This window comes from Dufourea novaeangliae, unplaced genomic scaffold (genome assembly GCF_001272555.1).
Source record: "Dufourea novaeangliae isolate 0120121106 unplaced genomic scaffold, ASM127255v1 scaffold108, whole genome shotgun sequence".
NCBI classification, from domain to species: domain Eukaryota; kingdom Metazoa; phylum Arthropoda; class Insecta; order Hymenoptera; family Halictidae; genus Dufourea; species Dufourea novaeangliae.
The window spans coordinates 1,409,283-1,428,288 of record NW_015374014.1 but is presented as its reverse complement, the minus strand read 5'-3'; the positions used below and the strand labels follow the sequence as shown (position 1 = coordinate 1,428,288).

Genomic DNA, 19,006 nt, shown 5'->3' with positions numbered 1-19,006 from the left:
CGTATGAAATGTTTTCATGAGAACTACAATTTCACAAAGTTGTAATAAAATTGTCGATTGTCAATTCTGTTGTGAGTTCACGATTGCTACGAGGCCGAAGATTTTAAGCCATAAATAACCGAAAATTCCACTCCGGCCTCTACAAGGGTGGTCGTCCAGGGCCTTGCAGCGTCCACTGACATGTGTCGGTAAATTTTTTTCCCTGCTCCTCGAGATAGACAATGTACACTGTACTTTTCAACTCGAAGCAAGGGATACGTTGATGGTCCTCTTCATTTCGGACATTTTTAAGCCGATGCACGTGATGTCTGTTTTCTATCTCGAAGGAGTAGGTACCCTGACAATAAATTAACGGGCTACGGCGCCTTGGAGAAACTGCGCGACGGTCCTTTCCTTCCACTTCTGCAAAGCACGTGTTATCCTAGAACCGTTGGTTTCTTTCTACCTAAATCTTGTCATGGTGGGAGTGAACTCACAATGTAACGATGGGAAACTACTTGGGGGTAGAGGAAAAATTCTGTCAGTCGGTTAGCAATCGGGCGACAGAGATGTTCAGTTCACGGGAGTATTACGCAATGTTATGGTGGTACGTACACAATAACGGATATGCGGGTGTTGCTGTGCAAGTGTTTGGTTACGTAAAACATCTGAAAAATTGAAAACAATCGGCCCTTTCCGAGGCCACGAATTTTCCTAACGTAGTAACAACACGTTGGATTAAAAATACATTAAGTGATTGTGTCGGGTGATCAGTGTTAGTGGTCGTGCAGTGAAGCGAGTACGTATTCTGTGGAATAACCAGGACGCACTTGACGTTACAACCCTTAACTTCGGCTGGTGAGGTATACCTGCGATCACCTGCGAACTGGGCCATACCCTGCCATAAACCGTTTGGGCCGTCGATGACCAGGATCGGTACACTGACCTACTGACGCAGGTTTCTACGCTGCAGGTGAATTTCCGTAAGGGTGAGTTCTATTCAGTTTATTGGTCATTATTGTTTTATTAATTTCACCGAACTACAATCACTTCTCGTTTATTCTTTGTTACATTACCTTTTCGTTCACACGTTATTTGAAAAGGAAATTTACAAATTCGTAAAAAGGAATTTACAAAAATGTAAATGTGCATTCGTCTTTTTACGTTAAACATAATTTGCCTACATTTACGTTTCATTCATTAATCTCTTTAAATAACAAACGACAAATGATAAAAAGTATGATTTTATTTGTTACGTCTTGTTTATTTGCTATTATTATACGCGGTTTCCTGCGATGCATGGTAACCTACTTGTTCGGAGCATCGTAGTACAAGCGTAGCGCGTAGCCACCGCTAGCGCGGGAACTCGGCTGGCAAACTCGCGCTCTGATTGGTCGCGGTTTTTCGTTAATATCTCGTAAACGAAGCCTCAGTTTAAATTTTTGCTAAGGAAAAAGTTGTTCCAATTCACCCCCCGAGTGCCACATTTCCGGGTCGGAGGACATTTTTGGGACACCCTGTATAGACGGAGCATTAACTGAGCGGCGGACTAAGATTCGCGGTAAGGGGGTGGATAGTAATAAATCGGGTAACTTCGTTCCTTTTCGGTGCTATTCGGGTATACAATCACGTTACATACATGTATGCTATGAGAGATGAAAAGAATATACCTATTATACGTTAAAAATTCCGTGTGTCATGTAGTTTGTATAGATATATGTATTTAACAAACTTGACCGACGTAGCTCTAACTACCGCTGCCTTTTCCCCTCCAATCCTACGGTCCCCTCGCCCAAAGTGGTAGCTTATGCTCCGTCTATATATGCCTATGTCTATGGTACCACTGCCGGAATGTTGGCGCACGTGGTGCTTAACAAATATGGACGACACAGGTATACATTTTACTATATGTTTAAATGGAACTAGTAACATGAAAGTTTATTTAAAAGTTATTGCTTGCAATAAAAATGTTGGCAGTACGTTTGGATACAATTTGTGAATATGCAAAAGCAACGCCGTCAATCAAACCCAACTTGATGGTAAGAGGAACAAAAATTTATTTGTAGGTAGTGCCTGTAGACACAGACGAGATATAAGAATAGACCTAACATGTTATGGGACTTCTTGTCCCACGAAAATCACGCTGGTTGGAGCGCATCTCTCCATAAAAGTTTCCGATTTTAGGAACTACGTTCGATACTATCATAACGCACAGCACACACACACCCATAATTGCATATAGTGATACATACATACATTATTGCGTCGGTTTCACCAGCAAGGAATGTAATACTGATATGGTACGGGGGCTTCTGACGCCCTCGAAGCATGGGACAGAAAATTACATTGCATGTTAGGTCTATTCTTATATCTCGTCTGTGTTGTAGATGTCGTATCAACAAGCCGTCCCAATTTATCGATTATGTATTTTCGCTAGCATCCGTTTATTTACATCTGCGTTTCGATCGATTCAGAGTTGGCCCCGAAGGAGTCTCCCCCTTAATACCGGTATAATTTTGATATCAATATTATGCTAGCAAAGCGATACCGAAATCGATATCTTACCGAAAACTGACATAAATAGCGGTATTTTTTCGGATTTTCTATAGTATAGAATGTATAGATGGTACGTTCAGATATTCCCGAAACCGATATATTATCAAAAACTGAAATAAGTACCGATATTCTTTTGGTTCTTCTTTCAAAACCGAAATAAATACCGATATTTTATATCCCACAAATAATAACGTATTAAAAGACTAAACACTAATACTCATGAACTAAAAATAAACTAATAATATACTAATAAAATTGAAAAAATTTTTTCTATTCGTATGTATTCGCTCAATGCTCAGGCATCAGACTGACGAGCCTCCACGCTTCGCCACCGATCTCGACGGCAAATTTTCATTTGTTTATATTCCACATCCATCTTATCGCTGGGCCACCCTGCTCTCCCTTTCTAACATGAGATAGGCGACATAGGGAGGCCAGTGGATGTTCCGATATTTGGCATTTGAGATCGACGTGTCCTTCCGACAACTGTAACTTTTGTAACATTGTATTGTTACACTCGCGATCACACTGTTATAATGAGAGTTGATGAAATTGTAGGTGGATGGATGATGAACTCACAACACTCGAACAATACTTCACAACTGCATTTTTATTAAAGCAATAAGAAATACGGGATACATTATAATATCAGATACTACAAAATAACCTCTGTTTATTATGTTGCAAGGAGTCGAACAGAGCTTCCGCGAAGTAATGCTTTTCGAACAAGAACTGAGACGTCGAGGTAGGTATTCGTCCTTTTATATTATGGAAGATAGTGGAGTAGCTGAATGCCCTTTTGGGCTTGAGTCATGGTTCCGAAAGTCCATCGTGATCTCAGACGGTGGCTTGGTATTAACAATGACGTTTGGTGATAGCAAGTCTTATTATGAATAATATTACAACACTATACATATTACCAGAAAAATGCTGGTACATGATTACTTTGATTTCGGTACTATATCAGTGTCGGTATAACTGTGCCAACATAATACTGGTAACAAAATAATACCGGTTTTAAATAACTTCTTACAAATATCTTGAAAATTATAATAAATATATCGGTATTTTACGTTTAGGTAGAAGTCCCTGATTTTACAACTCTTTTCAACGACTTTCAATTTCCTCGGTAGTCGACAGTTACCGCTTGTACCGGAAACAGTCCCCGGAAATGAAAGGAAGTCATTCGCGTCTTGTGAAACAGCGTTCATTACCGCCAGATTGAGGGCACACCTATTCTTTTTGCTTCTTTTTATAATCATGAAACAAGGAGGTTTTGCAATTTTATGGTTTATGCTTCCTGCGGCGATTAAACATTTATTCCTATTTTACATTTTACTTTTATGTTAAAGTATAAAACATTTTATTACGTACAATATGTGTTTTGTACCGATCACATAAATGTAAAGCGAACCGTTAGTCTATAATAAAGAACGTCAATTTGTTTCTTGAACTTTCCTCTGTAAAATATTATCGTAATTTCGAGTAAATGTTCGAAATATAGAACTAAATGTGTTTATAAGATAAGAAATATTCAGAAGTTGGATAGATTAAGTGTACAATTCGGTCAGCAGGAGCAAACGCCGCAATTTGTAATTTTCTACATTTTTCACGGATTACAAGCGAATATTTATCTATATTGTATTAACTTTTACTGGAATACAGAAGTTGTTATTAAAGTTAGTATTTATCGGACCATCTAAAATTGAAATCTTTCTACAGGAAAATCCTACAAGTTACATTAAAATTACAAATATTTGTTGAATTATGTATGTGATATTGATACAATGTTGGTAAAAATTGAGTTAATAACCGACTAATCATGTAATATAATATCGTGCTAATAAATACTAACTACAGTTGATGCGGCATGAAACACTTATTAAGAACATAATATAAGAAACAGCTGATCAGAAATGGAATCAAAGCAACAAAATATGTTAAGAGGTTTATTGCGTTTTGTATACAGGCAAAAAATTAATTTTGTTCGATTTACATAGTTTTAGAATTAAATATTTCCGCACGAATTTATTACTCAAGCGTAATGCTTGTCATGAAATTCCGTATACAGGGTGTAACCAAAACGTTGTAGGTCCCTGAAATGGGTCATTCGTGAGGCGATTTGGCCGTTATTAAACTACGGATTTTCATCTCAATAACGAACGACGATCACCTCTCGTTCATTTTCAGTTACAATACCTTTTCGTTAATACGTTATTTGGAAAGGAAATTTACGTATTCCTTATCATCTCACTTCAAATAATTTATTATTACCGATTCTGTTTAAAAAAGATCTGTGTATTCGTTTTTTTACGTTACACATGATTTTCCTCCATTTATGCTTTATTCATTAATAACTTTAAATGACGAACAAAACATGACAAAAAGTTCGATTTTATTTGTTACGTCTTTTTCATTTGCTATTATACGCAGTTTCATTGTGATTGCAGATGCTTGTCGAGTTGTTTGTTCGTAGCTTCGTAGCAGAAGCGCAGCGCGGAGCCATCGCTACCACGGCAGCTCGATCGGCAGACTCGTGCTCTGATTGGTCGGGGTTTTTCATTTATATCTCGTTAACAAAGCCTCGGAGAACATTTTTGCAAAGGAACAACTTGTTCCAAATCGGCTCATGAGTGATCCATTTCAGGGACTTGCAACATTTTTGTTACACCCTGTATATTCCAATTTTCTCTCTTTATACAATCTCCGTCAAGATTTTAACGAAGTTTACTGAAAAGTATATACGTCTTTTTGCATTTTAAATACGAGATTAGAGGAAGTATTTCTTGTAATAATACGAAACAGCACTTTATCCTTGTACGCTTAAAGAGGAAAAGCGTTCTCGAACTTGTGCTCCTCGGGATTGCATAAATGGAAAATTAAATAACCGAAGTAACACAGCGATGACAAAGTGGAATCGAGTTCATCCCTATTAAAAATTAACGAGAGGCCGATGCCAGTTGAAACCGTGGAACCGTGAATGTATTGGATAATTGAGCGTTTGTGATGAATGGAAACGAAATGAATAATTGAAGATGGATCCTTAAGGCAGCCGTCCATTTCAGAGTTTCTTACGCGAGTTGCGCTCGAAAGTACTATCACATGGTGTATCCATTTGAGAGTAACTTCAAGAGTTTTTACTCTCAGATAGTCGCTAGAATCGTATCCACTAGACTTTCGTGTGTAGTGACTAGAGATTCGTCCGTGCCCGCCTGTTCTGCAGTTTGTTTTGAACTAAGCGTGACGTGAGACAGTGCTTATGGATGTGGAAAGACTGTCTGCTCTTGTTATTGCTTACAATATTATGTGGGATATGAAAGAGAGTGTCACTCGGTATGTACAGTGAGTGTAAAAAGTATTCGTACACCCTTCAGAACGGAACAACTCTTTTAAAATTTGTTCAAATGACTTGGTTTTTTTGTGAAGTTAGAGACATTAATTTACTAAATGATGTGAAAAAAAAATTTGAAAAAGTTGCAATTGGTCCGAATCGCGAAGAAAATATTAAAGGTCGTGTTTCACAACTTTTTAATCTGAGGCTATAATGAAAATTTAATAAATACATATCGAAGATTTATGTTAGTTATGTACATACTGAAACTTTCATTGAAATCGGTTAATACAGAAACGAGCGACAGACATCAAAAGATGTGAGAATTGTTAGATTTACTACAGTTGTAGATCAAAAGTCGGGAAAAACTGCGATTTTCAACATTTTTAATAGTTTGTATCTCGTAGCAACGTTAACCGATTTTCATGAAATTTTCAACATGTATATAATAACATAAATCTTCGATATGTATTTATTAAATTTTCATTATAGCCTCAGATTAAAAAGTTGTAAAACACGACCTTTAATATTTTCTTCGCGATTCGGACCAATTGCAACTTTTTCAAATTTTTGTTCACATCATTTAGTAAATTAATGTCTCTAACTTCACAAAAAAACTCAAGTCAGTTGGACCAATTTTAAAAGAGTTGTTCCGTTTTGAAGGGTGTACGAATACTTTTTACATCCACTGTATATTGTATATTATTTGCGAAGTTAGTTGAGAGTGGAGCGATTTCGTTATTCTTCTTGTTGTGCGTTATCAATTATTCATTCCGAGTTGTTACTCTGAGTTGTCGTGTTGTGTTATTATAATCAAATCGTGTTCGTGTTATTATATTTAAATCGTTGTAAAAGTGTTGTGTTTAATTAAATTATATTCACATCAAACTTAGCATCTCCTCATTAAATCCCATAATTATAAAGAAAAGAAAACGGAAAGCAGACATGATTCTTGCCGGACATTATGTGTCTCGCGCGACAGTTCTCGCAGGAATACGAAATTGTTTTGTTCTCGGTGAGCGACTGTCGGATAGAATATTATTGAATTGACTTTCGCGAGTAGCTCTCGAGAGTACTTCTCACGAGTGGATCGTATGAAAGATTCGAATGATACAATTGTACAGACTGTTTTATGGACTGAAGCCACGGTCACAAACTGCGGAGATATTAATACAAAGAATATGCATTATTTGAAGAAATTGACCACCAACACCGGTGGAAAGGGAATTTTGATGTGGCATAATTGGTCACCAAATCATTGGACCGTACTTCATTGAAGGATCATCAACAGGTCAAACATACTCCACATTTTTGTCCGAAACACTACCAGGCCTATTAGAAAATGTACCATGTCTAATACGTCAAATAATGTGATATCCACAGTACGGTTGTCCAGCACATTATACTCGGCAATTGCGGCAAATATTAAATAGAATGTTTCCTAATCGTTTGAGGAACATTAAAAAATAAAGTTTATCGCGAGCCACGAATGATGGCCGAAGATATGTGAGATTGTATTATTAGTGTATGTGTTGCAATAACTGCAAAAACGCTAGAAAAAGTTCTTCGTTCACTTATAATCCGATTACGCAAGTGCATTGATTATAATGGACAACACTTCGAACACCACTTGAAATAAAACTTGTTTTACGAATTATTTTACGCATCATCAATTTTAAACCCTATTTGGTGTAATACTTTTTTACGCAGATTTTAGTGCTTTATTCGAATACGAAAAAAAATATTAGGCATTCCATTTAAAAAACTGCAGATGACCCTTAAATCTCGATAAAAAACTAAAGCAACAAAAGACAGAATACAGCATTATATGTCCTCCCAGAAACCATGCAACATTTGTTTGAAAAATTTTTTTGTACAACAAATAACTTAAGAGTTATTTGAAATCGTCATGTTATGAGATTCACCCTTATTCGCTTACGGATCCACTTCCTGATCAAAATTCAATTCCTGATCAGTTTAGTAGATAAATACTGTATAATAAGTTTACTAAATAGTTATGAACTCTTTTGAAAATATGAGAAATTTGATAGCTTAAAGTGAGATAAAGAGATATTATTTAAGTGATCAGAACTTGATCCCTTTGCATTTCTGACTGTAAACATTAAATCATATTTTTTTTATTATTTGTGCACCTTTGTTAATACCAAATTAAAGATAAAATATGGATTTACTCGAATAACTACAATTCTTTTGGATTTGCTTACTAGTTCTGTTTATACATATATTAAAAAAGGCGCGATAGTTACACTTATGTGATCAGGAACTGGATCCATAATGGTATTGTAGTATAGATACAGATTAAGCGAATAGTTTATCTAATTTGTTTTTAACACTTTTCCAACTGAATGCGCATATATGTTACGACGTAATCAATAATATAAATGAAGAGTACTAAATTACCAATAAAAATGGGCTGCTTGTAAATGTTTATATTCATACATTACTAAGAAGGGAATATTTATATTTACTTAATTTATCCTTTAATTGGTAAGGTGAAAATCCTGTTATTTATTACTTATTACAAAAGTTACTTTTCATTCTCATGATTAAGAAACCATCGAAATGAACAATTATCACTTAAAGTAAGTATTGAATAAAAATAAAATATTCTAAAAATATTCATGGGGTTCCTCCGACTACACCTGACCAATCAAGAGTTAAAAGTGGAACAATTATTCATATTTAAATCTTCAATTATAGTCTATGTTATACTTAATATTTAACACTAGAACTATCGACGATAAACGCATAGCTATTTCGATTGATCGATAAACACGACAAACTTCTGAAAATTTACAAATTTATAAATTAATTAATTTCTTTATTTTCATGTCATAATAAAAGTTTTTGAAACATTTTGACTTGTTTGGTAGTTCTAGTATTAAGCTGGTCCTTAAATTGTTAACACAATTGGGGGTCAAACAAATAAGTGTTAGTGTTGAGTGTAAATTTTTGTCAAAGATTTTCTCAAAGTTGTTTAAGGGAAGTAAGGTAATCTGGTGTCCCTAAGGGAGTTATACTACTTTATTTGTTGTTATTGAGGATAATATCAAAGGAAATCGGTGTTACAATGGAATTCACTTTATGATGTATGATTCAGCCTATTATCACTGTTATAGAAAAAAAAAGTTACGTTGAGATAGATGTTTTTAGACAAGATCTGAGGGAAACGTTTAAATGGGATCCAGAGAAATCCCTTCGTTATCGCAGACCTATTAAACCGCGTCTGAATCGTCGATCTGACTCAGCGAAAGCTGTGCTCACCCTAATTATGCTGGACTTTCCCACCCCAGGTGCACCGAGAAATACAACTTTGACACGATCCAGAGTGTCTGCAGGGCTTTCTTCCTCTTTCGATCTGCTTTCAGCGTTTTCACAGGTTATCGAATCGCCTCCTCTTCTTTCCAAATAGTCCAGGTCGAGCTCTACGAACGATTTACACAATCTATGATTTGAACAAACAGGACGAACACTTTGTTTTCCGCGAAATTATTCATGTTTCCAAATTACAAGAGTAACTCCAATTAAAATTAACAGATCAATTCCTTTCCAATTGTAGAGATGTTCAATTTTACAAGATCTTTTATCGAGACCCACAAATATCTTTTGCAAAAATATCTCATTAAAATTTGTATATTTTATTATCGTAATTTGATAATCTTAACCCTCAGATACCACACTAGTACGAATTTGCACCAGCAATTTTTTCGTACGTGCTAACAATCTATCTGACTATAACAATATCAAATTTTTATAGTTAAAAAATTATTTCTCACTTTTGCAATTATTGCCTATACATATACAGTACCTGCGTATTGAATTTCTGAAGAGATTTTACCCTGAAGAATCCGTTACGAGTTGAATTTGCTATTCCTTTTTACCAAGTTACTTAACGGTCAAAAAGTCAAAATCCCAATTTGCAGTAGTGTGGTATTTACGTATGCTGAGATGGCGTGTGGCTTCTGAGGGTTGACCATGTTGTTTTGAATTTACGTCTGTCTTTATTCAATGATATCTAACTTTACTAATTTTTATATTGCTGGTCTTTTAAATTATATATCATTTAATTATAAAACATATTATAATTAAACGACTAGACTTGTGAACATAATTTGGATAACTTATGCACCAAAGTTAAGCTTCATTTGTCAAATTCAGAGTGTGGCAAAAGTCGCAGTACAGCCGACTTTACTATTATAATTTTACATGCAGAAATAAATAGAAAGAATAAAAATGTGCAATGAAATTTCTACGTTCAGAACTATATTTTCGAGAAAATCCACTTTGAAAATCTATTGGAGTCGCAAGCAATTGAATAGATTCTGCATAACGTGCCTTTTGATTACTTACCGTTTATACTTATTGTAAGAACTATGTAGTAAGTGTGCATCAGATGAATTTTCAAAGTTCATTTTTTCGAAAATGAAGGTCTACACTTTTTCTTACACGTATAAATTCGACTCTATTTTGGTTGCATCACGTATTGTGCGTATACACCCTGCATGTCCTTGAAGTTAAATGTCAAAACAAAGCCGAAGAATCCTACGCAAGTTTATTAACTACGTAACAATTCACAGTTATGAAAATTCTATAAGATAGTTCTTGCGGTTAAACAATAAAGAGAATTTGTAGGGTATGCTGAAATTGTGTACAAACCGTATGATCCATATTTTTCTGTGTGTTTTTAAAACAGTGATACTAATTTATAGGTAATAAAAAAAGTCTTAACAGGCATAGGTTCACAAATTTAAATGCACAAAGTTCTCAGATTCTAAAGTGTACTGGATGTTTGCATCAACCTCTGTACTTTTCTTCAAATTTCTCTATTCGTCACGTATTGTTAATTATTGTATCTGCATACTAAATGGTCTGTGGTAATGCATAAGTTAGAATGCTGGATATTTTCCGAAAACTGTAGGGAACTTTTAAAGAATTAATTCTCCACATGAAAGTAATGAAGAAACCCTCGCGAGCAAACTTCAGGAACATTCGTGCATCATACTTCGACGACTAATCGTTTCAAACACGACTTTCAAAATATTCGAATTTTCTTTTCATTTCAATCATTATATTTATTTCACATTAATCTTGTCTTCAGATTTTCATGTGTTTGTATTTCTTATTTGTTACTTTGCTCGTGCTTTTGTGTTTGTGCTCTGTGTGGAAACGTATACGAAAATGGTAAATTTTGAATATTAATTTTGTGAGTGACTATGATGTATATATTTGAGAAAAAATTGAGCGACTAATATACACCACTGTGAGGTTAATGTATTTCCTCAGATGTTCTTAACCCCTTGCCTTACGATTTTTTTGACGATTGTATTCTGAAGAATTACTTTATCGTTAATAATTTCCCAGATACAAGAACAAATTTTATTCTTATGACAAGTGTAAGATTTACTATAAATTTTAAGTGTTCATACTAGCGAAAAAGTATTTCTCTTCGACTTAAATCGATTTGTTTATAAAATCCAGATTGAAATCGTCATCAGGTGTCTGACTCGATGTTATAATGCAAGGGGTTAATAATTCACGGTGGAAAAAGCAGCTTAATATTGAAAAATTAAATGTTTCGTTTCTCATTCGCATTCACTTCTCGGTTATTAGCGACGAAATTGTTATTGTTTTTGGTTTGAAGTTAGATTTTGTAGTATAAATCAGAGATCCTTGACGTTAGTCGGTGTACGTGTGTACAAACATTTTTAATGATTCGTACGTATAAAATTGATCCTCCAAAAATGTCTTATATTTTCAGATAAATCCTATATGTATATTAATACTGTTCTCATAGTCGGTGTTTTTATTTTCAAAAAAGTATTCATATTCATATACCTGCATATAACGCACAGGATGTAATTAAATACTGCAACAACTCTGGAATCTTCAACGACGAGTAAAAAATACATCCAATTACAGTGAATTCAACGCTAATGACATCTGCAGTTGCTGCAACTCTGAATTTCAGTTAACATAAAAATAACTCAATATCTGCGCGATTAAAAAAAGTTCTCGCATTTATTCAAAATTATGAATACAAAATGATTGTACGTAAAATACACGGTGTCTCAGCTAACTCGATCACCTCGACAAATGACTTAACGGTAAACTTTATGAAAATCTTGAGGCGTGGAACTTAAATGGCATCAAGGGGCACATCTGATAAAGTACGTCTTTTTTTGTGAGTGGAGGCATATAAAAGATTTCAAGGTTAACCTTGTTTTTTTTATCGGAATGACCTGTTTTTTATACCATAAATCGATAGAGTATCAAATTCTGAGTAAAAATGTGTTGACCTTCATACGTCCTAAACCTAATAGTTAACGAGATATTTACAAAATAATCACTGTAGTGAATTTGAGGGGTATCAGTTCAAGCACCTATAGCTTCCAGATAGTAAGTACGTATTAAAAACTATTTTGTGAATATCTCGTTAACTATTAGGTTTAGGGCATATGAAAGTCAACACATTTTTCCTCAAAATTTGGTACTCTATCGATCTATGGTACAAAAAATAGGTCATTCCGTTAAACAAAATGAAGGTGATCTTCAAATCACTGAAATGCCTCCACCCACAAAAAAAAGTACGTACCTTATAAGATATGCTCCTTGATGCCATCTAACTCTCCGAGTACTGGACTCGTGGGGCGTCCGAAGCCGGATCATTTCTGACTCACATCGATAGATTGCTAACACAAAGTCACAGTGGCTCGAGCTCGAGGCCCTTACCTACACTGTAGAAGTTTTGTCGGCTAGAACAGAGGACAGCGAGTAAACAATAAAATACAGTGCGCCGAAGACGTAAGTCAATACTTCTGCGGCGTCTTAGCCCGGCCGTTTTCACACAATGTCACACATCGATCAGTCCGAATTACACGGACAGTTCCATCACTGTGTGCGCATCGCTCTCGCGAGCGCATGTCGCGTGTGACTCTGGTACCGTCCACGGAGGATTAAGTTGCACGCCTGAAAATTTTCATAAAGTGTTCCGTTCAGTCATTATTTGAGGTGATGAAGTTAGCTGAGACATCCTGTATACTACGATTAAAAGATGCAGAGTACATTTGATGTTTCCTTCAATGAAATGAAATTATCCAGAAGATAGGATAATAAGATATTATTTAAATTTATAACTTGATACTTTTTCGATGCTGTCTACGGGTCATTCCACGCGAAATCGGACACTTTTTGGAGCACCATTTCGGATTTTGTTCAAATTTGGATATGTTGTAGTCTTTAGCGATATATGAATATAATGTATGTCGAAGAATTTTTGAAAATTTTAAAAATTGTTGATCTTACAGCTGTTTGAAGTTTAGGGTCAACCTTTTTCTCAATAAATCATAACTATTGAACTAACAAACTGATCGAAATGAGCTTTGCGTGTACTTATAGTAGAGACATAAGAGTATGAAATAATAATTATTTTAGTTGAAAAAAGATATTTTTTAACCATTTATTTTGCAATTGTTTTAAACAAATGCCCTGTTTTTGCACTAAGGAAATATTTAAAAATTTGAAAAAAAATGAGGATATAGCCCTATTTGTCCTCTTTAAGGACATATCCAAGGGCCCCGACTCGACCGGCCAAGCCCTGTGGTACTAGGTTAGCCGGTACGGCACGGCCGGTCGAATCGATGGGCTTCGACGCAGTGTTAAGTATAATCAATTTTCATTTGGCCAATTTTAAAGTGTCCATATCTTTGAAGATATATCCTTAAAGAGGACAAATAGGGCTATATCCTCATTTTTTTTTTCAAATTTTTAAATATTTCCTTAGTGCAAAAACAGGGCATTTGTTTAAAACAATTGCAAAGTAAATGGTTAAAAAATATCTTTTTTCAACTGAAATAATTTTTATTTCATACTCTTATGTCTCTACTATAAGTACACGCAAAGCTCATTTCGATCAGTTTGTTAGTTCAATAGTTATGATTTATTGAAAAAAGGTTGACCCTAAACTTCAAACAGCTGTAAGATCAACAATTTTTAAAATTTTCAAATTCCTACGGGATACGTTTATATATCGCTGAAGACTACAACATATCCAAATTTGAACAAAATCCGAAATGGTGCTCCAAAAAGTGTCCGATTTCGCGTGGAATGACCCCTACCAGACTTTGAATATTGATTATCTACTTTCGAACATTGCTTGAATCTTTCATTCACGAGCCAAGTCAGTGTTTTTACACGTGACCTACAAAAGTATCCCCTTTCTTTCAGTTACAAATCACAGGCACATTATGTGTTCGTTTGAGACCTAGCCCAATTATTATTTCTCCTGTGACATGGTTCTACGAATGTATAAAGTGTCTCAAGGTGACTCTACTTACAAAAATAAACTGAAAATTAAGAATAACTCAAAACCAATGGTTTGACCTTTATTATTATATGTTTTATTCGAGTTTCTGTGTTTTCTTTGCTGTATGTCTATAAATATGAGTCTTTTTATACAGGGACTCATTTCTAGATAAGATATGCTGTATCTGAAATCGTGGTACAAACAAATAGATAATCGAATTCATAATGGTACTCGCTCAGTTTCATTTTAATAGACCATTTGTTTCTAATATGAAGACTATAACAATCGGTAATTTCTTTCTCCTTTATAGCTCAATAGTACAATTTTATATTATATTAATAACAAAACAAATCATAACAATGTCGAAAAGTAAGAGGACAGAATAAAGAAATGACCCAGAACTAACTGTAGATACATATGTAGCCACTAATGTTTAATTCTCCAGTCCTTTAAATTGAGATCCATACGGTTTATCGTAAAAGTTTTCGAATTGAAGTTAAAACAGCAATTTTTCTTAGAATATTCTCGTTTTTTACCAGCAATTATTCAAAGTAGGTTTCTTTGAAATGATACATTGTTCATAATAATTAAAAAAAGAAAGTACGTATATAGTCGTCGAAGCCTTATGAATGTCAGTATGATCTTATTTAGGTTGTCGTTTCTTTGTGTTAGTTTCCAATATAGGTAACAGGGATTACTTTAATGTAAGTGAATCAGACGAATATGACGGATGATTAAATTTTGAGATATCTTTTAAGACCAAAATGTTGTGTAAACTCATGACTCGTGAAGCCAAAAGTTTCGATCGTCGTGGTTTCCACCATCTTGAACAAGAATTATCAGAGCTATTTTCACAGTGTTTATAATTATTGTGACCAGTATATATCTCTTTAAAAGAAAACTATAATATTTGGTGATAACGAGCATCATCAGTTTACGGAAAACTGTTGTTTTAATTTCAGTTTTGAAACTTTTTGGACAGACCGTGTATAATCTGCAACAATCTTCTATTGATGTAAAGACTTTTAAGTTTCGAATTTTAAAAAGTTAACGAATTATCGTTAAACGATAACTACTTACTTATTTTTTATTAGATAATTAACGTATGTGCATTTTGTAAATGACACGAAAAATACATCTTGCAGCTATTAGTCATTTATAATAAAAGAGTCTTGGAGTGTAAAGGGTTAATATGAATTCGATAGGCGCGTATAGTATCGTAGTATCGTGAAAATCAATGAATGAGACGGTGAACGAACTTTTTCTGAGGCCAGCTCGAGTCACTGTCAGCGGAAGCGACAAGTGTTTGGAGCAGTGCGGAAGAGGCTCGACTGGATGTTTGGATTCGATTATCGGTTGCGAGGTTCTAAAGATACTTTTGGCGAAAGAGATATACATATAGTCTGATCGTAAAATAGACCTAAAGTACTTAAGTTTCGGCTGCTGAAGGAACAGAAATTGACAGAATTATGGGATGTATCGGATCACCGTCCCTACTTACAAGTTATGAATACTTCAACTCTGTTCCCGTTTCACAGTTTTCCTAGTTTATCACATTGGCCACCGATAAAGTTTCGTTACCATCTCTTATTTTCTGCGACGACGCCACTAATATTCGAATGTAAACAGAGATACCGTGATCTAGGAGAAATGCACACGCCTGTAAGCGAGATTTCTTATTTCTGGTCGCCAATGTGTTAATTTTAACATTGTAAATGTTAATTAGATCGTGTGATTATTTTCTTCGGTAAAAGAATTATCTTAGTTTCTAGTGTTATCTTTTTGGGAAGCTCCACTTTGTGACTACATTATATCAGTTCTCCGAAGGTCGTATATTTTTTACAACAGTGAATGATATTAATAAAAAAATATTTTGTTGATTGACTGGATTCGAACCCATGACCTCCATGGCATAAGAAACTGAATTTGCTTGGCTTCTTGCGCCATAGTCATTTCATACAGTTATGTCTATATTTACTGTATCGTGGTATATAATTTTTAACTATTTATACTTTTTAAATTATCGATTGTAGTCAATATTTTACGAATAGCAACAGCAATCTTTATAATGCCAGCCTCCAAAAATATATGTAAATCAGAGAAGAACAGGGTGTTCGTCTTGTAAGCTTCTCTATTACGATCAGAGTATCATTGTCAGCAAACTTGAAATTATTAACATAAAGTTCTTTCCTGACGAATTTGTCAGATGTCTGTGGATTTTATGCATTTATAGTATCAGGGAAAATGTAAAATGCAGTAAAATAAAATATGTATTTATTTCACAGTAATATTACTGATAGATAAAATAAATTTTACATTAATATTTTTTGTAATCCGATCTACCAAATTTTAAATGTGCATAAACATGTAGAGTCGTAACATTCTTTCTTTTCTAGTATGTCTCAAGACTTGAAATGATTCTATACTATAGACAATAATTTGTCATTTGAAGCCATCTTTAAAACTTTGCACTGTAATCTTTACACAATAAATAAAAATATTTACTTATTCAAATAATTTCCGGACATTTTTAAATGTACACATTCCATAGCAAATTTTTATGGAAAAATTGAATTTTTATTTGAGAGAGACTGATTGAAATTTTTCTTTATCGCAGTATTTTTGTTTTCATGAAATACAATTTATACACAAACTGTGTGCATTTCGTGAGCTTCAATATTCAACAAAATATTTCGAACTATCGTAATACACAATGTATCTTTTCTATTTTTTTTCGATATTTATCATTGTTATCCTATCATGAAAATACAACATTTACTATCAGTAGAAGTGCCACTGTCACTATCACAGAGTAACTTTCCACCTTTCTTTTCTATTTTATACTTTTGACGTAGTTTTGGCATGCTTTTCTCAGCGTTATAACGAATTTCGTCTATTTTCTATAAAATCCGATAACTAGACTACGAATTTTATGCATTTACAGGGGATCATTGCTTAAAACAGAATAAAATAAGTGTGTCAATAAAGTTTTAGACAGAGTTATTTTTTTTCCCACTACAACTAACACCACAAGAAACAAGTATTGAAAAAATAAAACAAAAGGAATTAAGATATGCAATAACGGAATATCAAAAGATGTGTCAAGCAGCAAACTGAAATTTAACCGATAAAATAGATTAGAAAACCAATGAAATCCAGAGATATAGAAACTATGATTTCATAAAACAAGATATTCGATCGAAGATGTGAAAAAGTGATACATACAATAAACGCTTGATCATACCTATTTCAAATACCATAACTATGCATGTTTGATTGTTAAATAGGTATATTGAAAGAAAGTAGCATAAATAATGAGAAATAAAGAGAAATGACATAAAAAGTGATACATATAAACGCTTGATCATACCTATTTCAAACACCATAACTGTACATGTTTGATTGTTAAATAGGTATATTGAAAGAAAGTAGCATAAATAATGAGAAATACAGAGAAATGACATAAAAAGTGATACATATAAACGCTTGATCATACCTATTTCAAACATCACAACTGTACATGTTCAATTACACAGGGGAACATTCAATCTGTTGTCAGGGATTTACGAGTTGATTTTGAGTAATTTAGTTCTCCTGATCCTGAATATGCTATGTTTTTTTATTGGCCCTAGTTTTTAAGATATCCAAATGTCTTAAATATTTATGCAGAATAAGGACAAAAAATGAAACATAGCAATTTCTATGATTCCGAATTAATTTTATTTATAAAATGCTACAAGATGAGACAGGATAATTACATAGAAAATATTAGTAAGTTATGAGAAAGAATATGAAAAAGTACACAATCACGTTCATAAAATTCACCTCGAAACGAAATAAAATTACTTATTTTATTTTTCACTTTAGAAATCACTAACCCGAAAGTAAACAAATTTCACAAGAGCGTTTTGAGAAGAGGATAAGTAACCAAAAGCAAAAGAAGTAGGTACTTCAAATCGACGCAAACGTTAAATTTCAGCAGTTTCGATTGTTTTGAAAATCACAGCCAATATAGTTAAAACGAAGAACCGATCTTAAATCCGTGACAACATGAAAACAATTTTTTTTTTGTTCCTCAGTGTTATTAGGTATATCGAAGGAAAGTAGCGTATTAAATCATGAAAAATAAAAAGAAGGGAATGCCTAAGGAATGTTTCGAAACGAATTCCTGACCCGAACAAATTACTAGACCTACCAATGGTTGCGCGACCGTTAGCACGAACAGCGTTTCGCAATAAATGTCACGAAAACTCCGAGATTCATTACCTAAAAGCCGTTCGTTTCCGTGCAACAATTGCATCGAGAGTGATTCGTTTTCTTTCCACGAAGGATCCATAGATCGTGGCTGGTGCTTTCGCGGCGGATGACACGGGTAGAACGCGTCGCACCTGCGACGAACTTCGTGGTCCGGCGACCTCCGCGGTCGAAGCTCGCAGCTCGACTGACTCCGGTGCTCCAGAGCACGAGCAAACTCTAAGGAGCGATCAACGACACTGATTCACGCGTATGTCCCAGAGGCCACACGGTATCCTGGAACCCGTGGGGACACCATGTAAAAAATCTCCCGGCATTTTCGAGACCAATTTAGACCCTATGCCGGTAATCATCTTCCGATGGACTTTATTATTGGGTTGATGCACGAGGCGCATCTACAAAGTAAGTTCTATGATCGTTAGGAAAAACGCCGCACGTCATATATTTTCACTTTCGAGGTATTGTCGTTTAAGGGGTCTTGCCACTGTGAAGCCTTGAAAAATTGTCATTTTTTGAGAATTATTTTTCAGTGAACGAAAGTTTCAAAATAATTGAAGTGTTGT

The 19,006-nt window shown here is 34.4% G+C and overlaps 1 protein-coding gene across 1 annotated transcript in view; it reads right to left on the bottom strand.

Moving 5' to 3' along the window:
• The window catches only part of LOC107188761 (ras-like protein family member 10B), a 37,497-nt gene extending 18,972 nt beyond the window's left edge, over positions 1-18,525 (bottom strand). Inside the window, exons 1-2 of the mRNA XM_015577114.1 lie at positions 18,456-18,525; positions 9,152-9,312 (exon numbers count right to left, since the gene is read on the bottom strand). Of these exons, the coding sequence (XP_015432600.1) occupies positions 9,152-9,312; positions 18,456-18,525 (231 nt within the window). The remainder of the gene's footprint in view (positions 1-9,151; positions 9,313-18,455) is intronic.
• Positions 18,526-19,006: the final 481 nt, after the last annotated feature.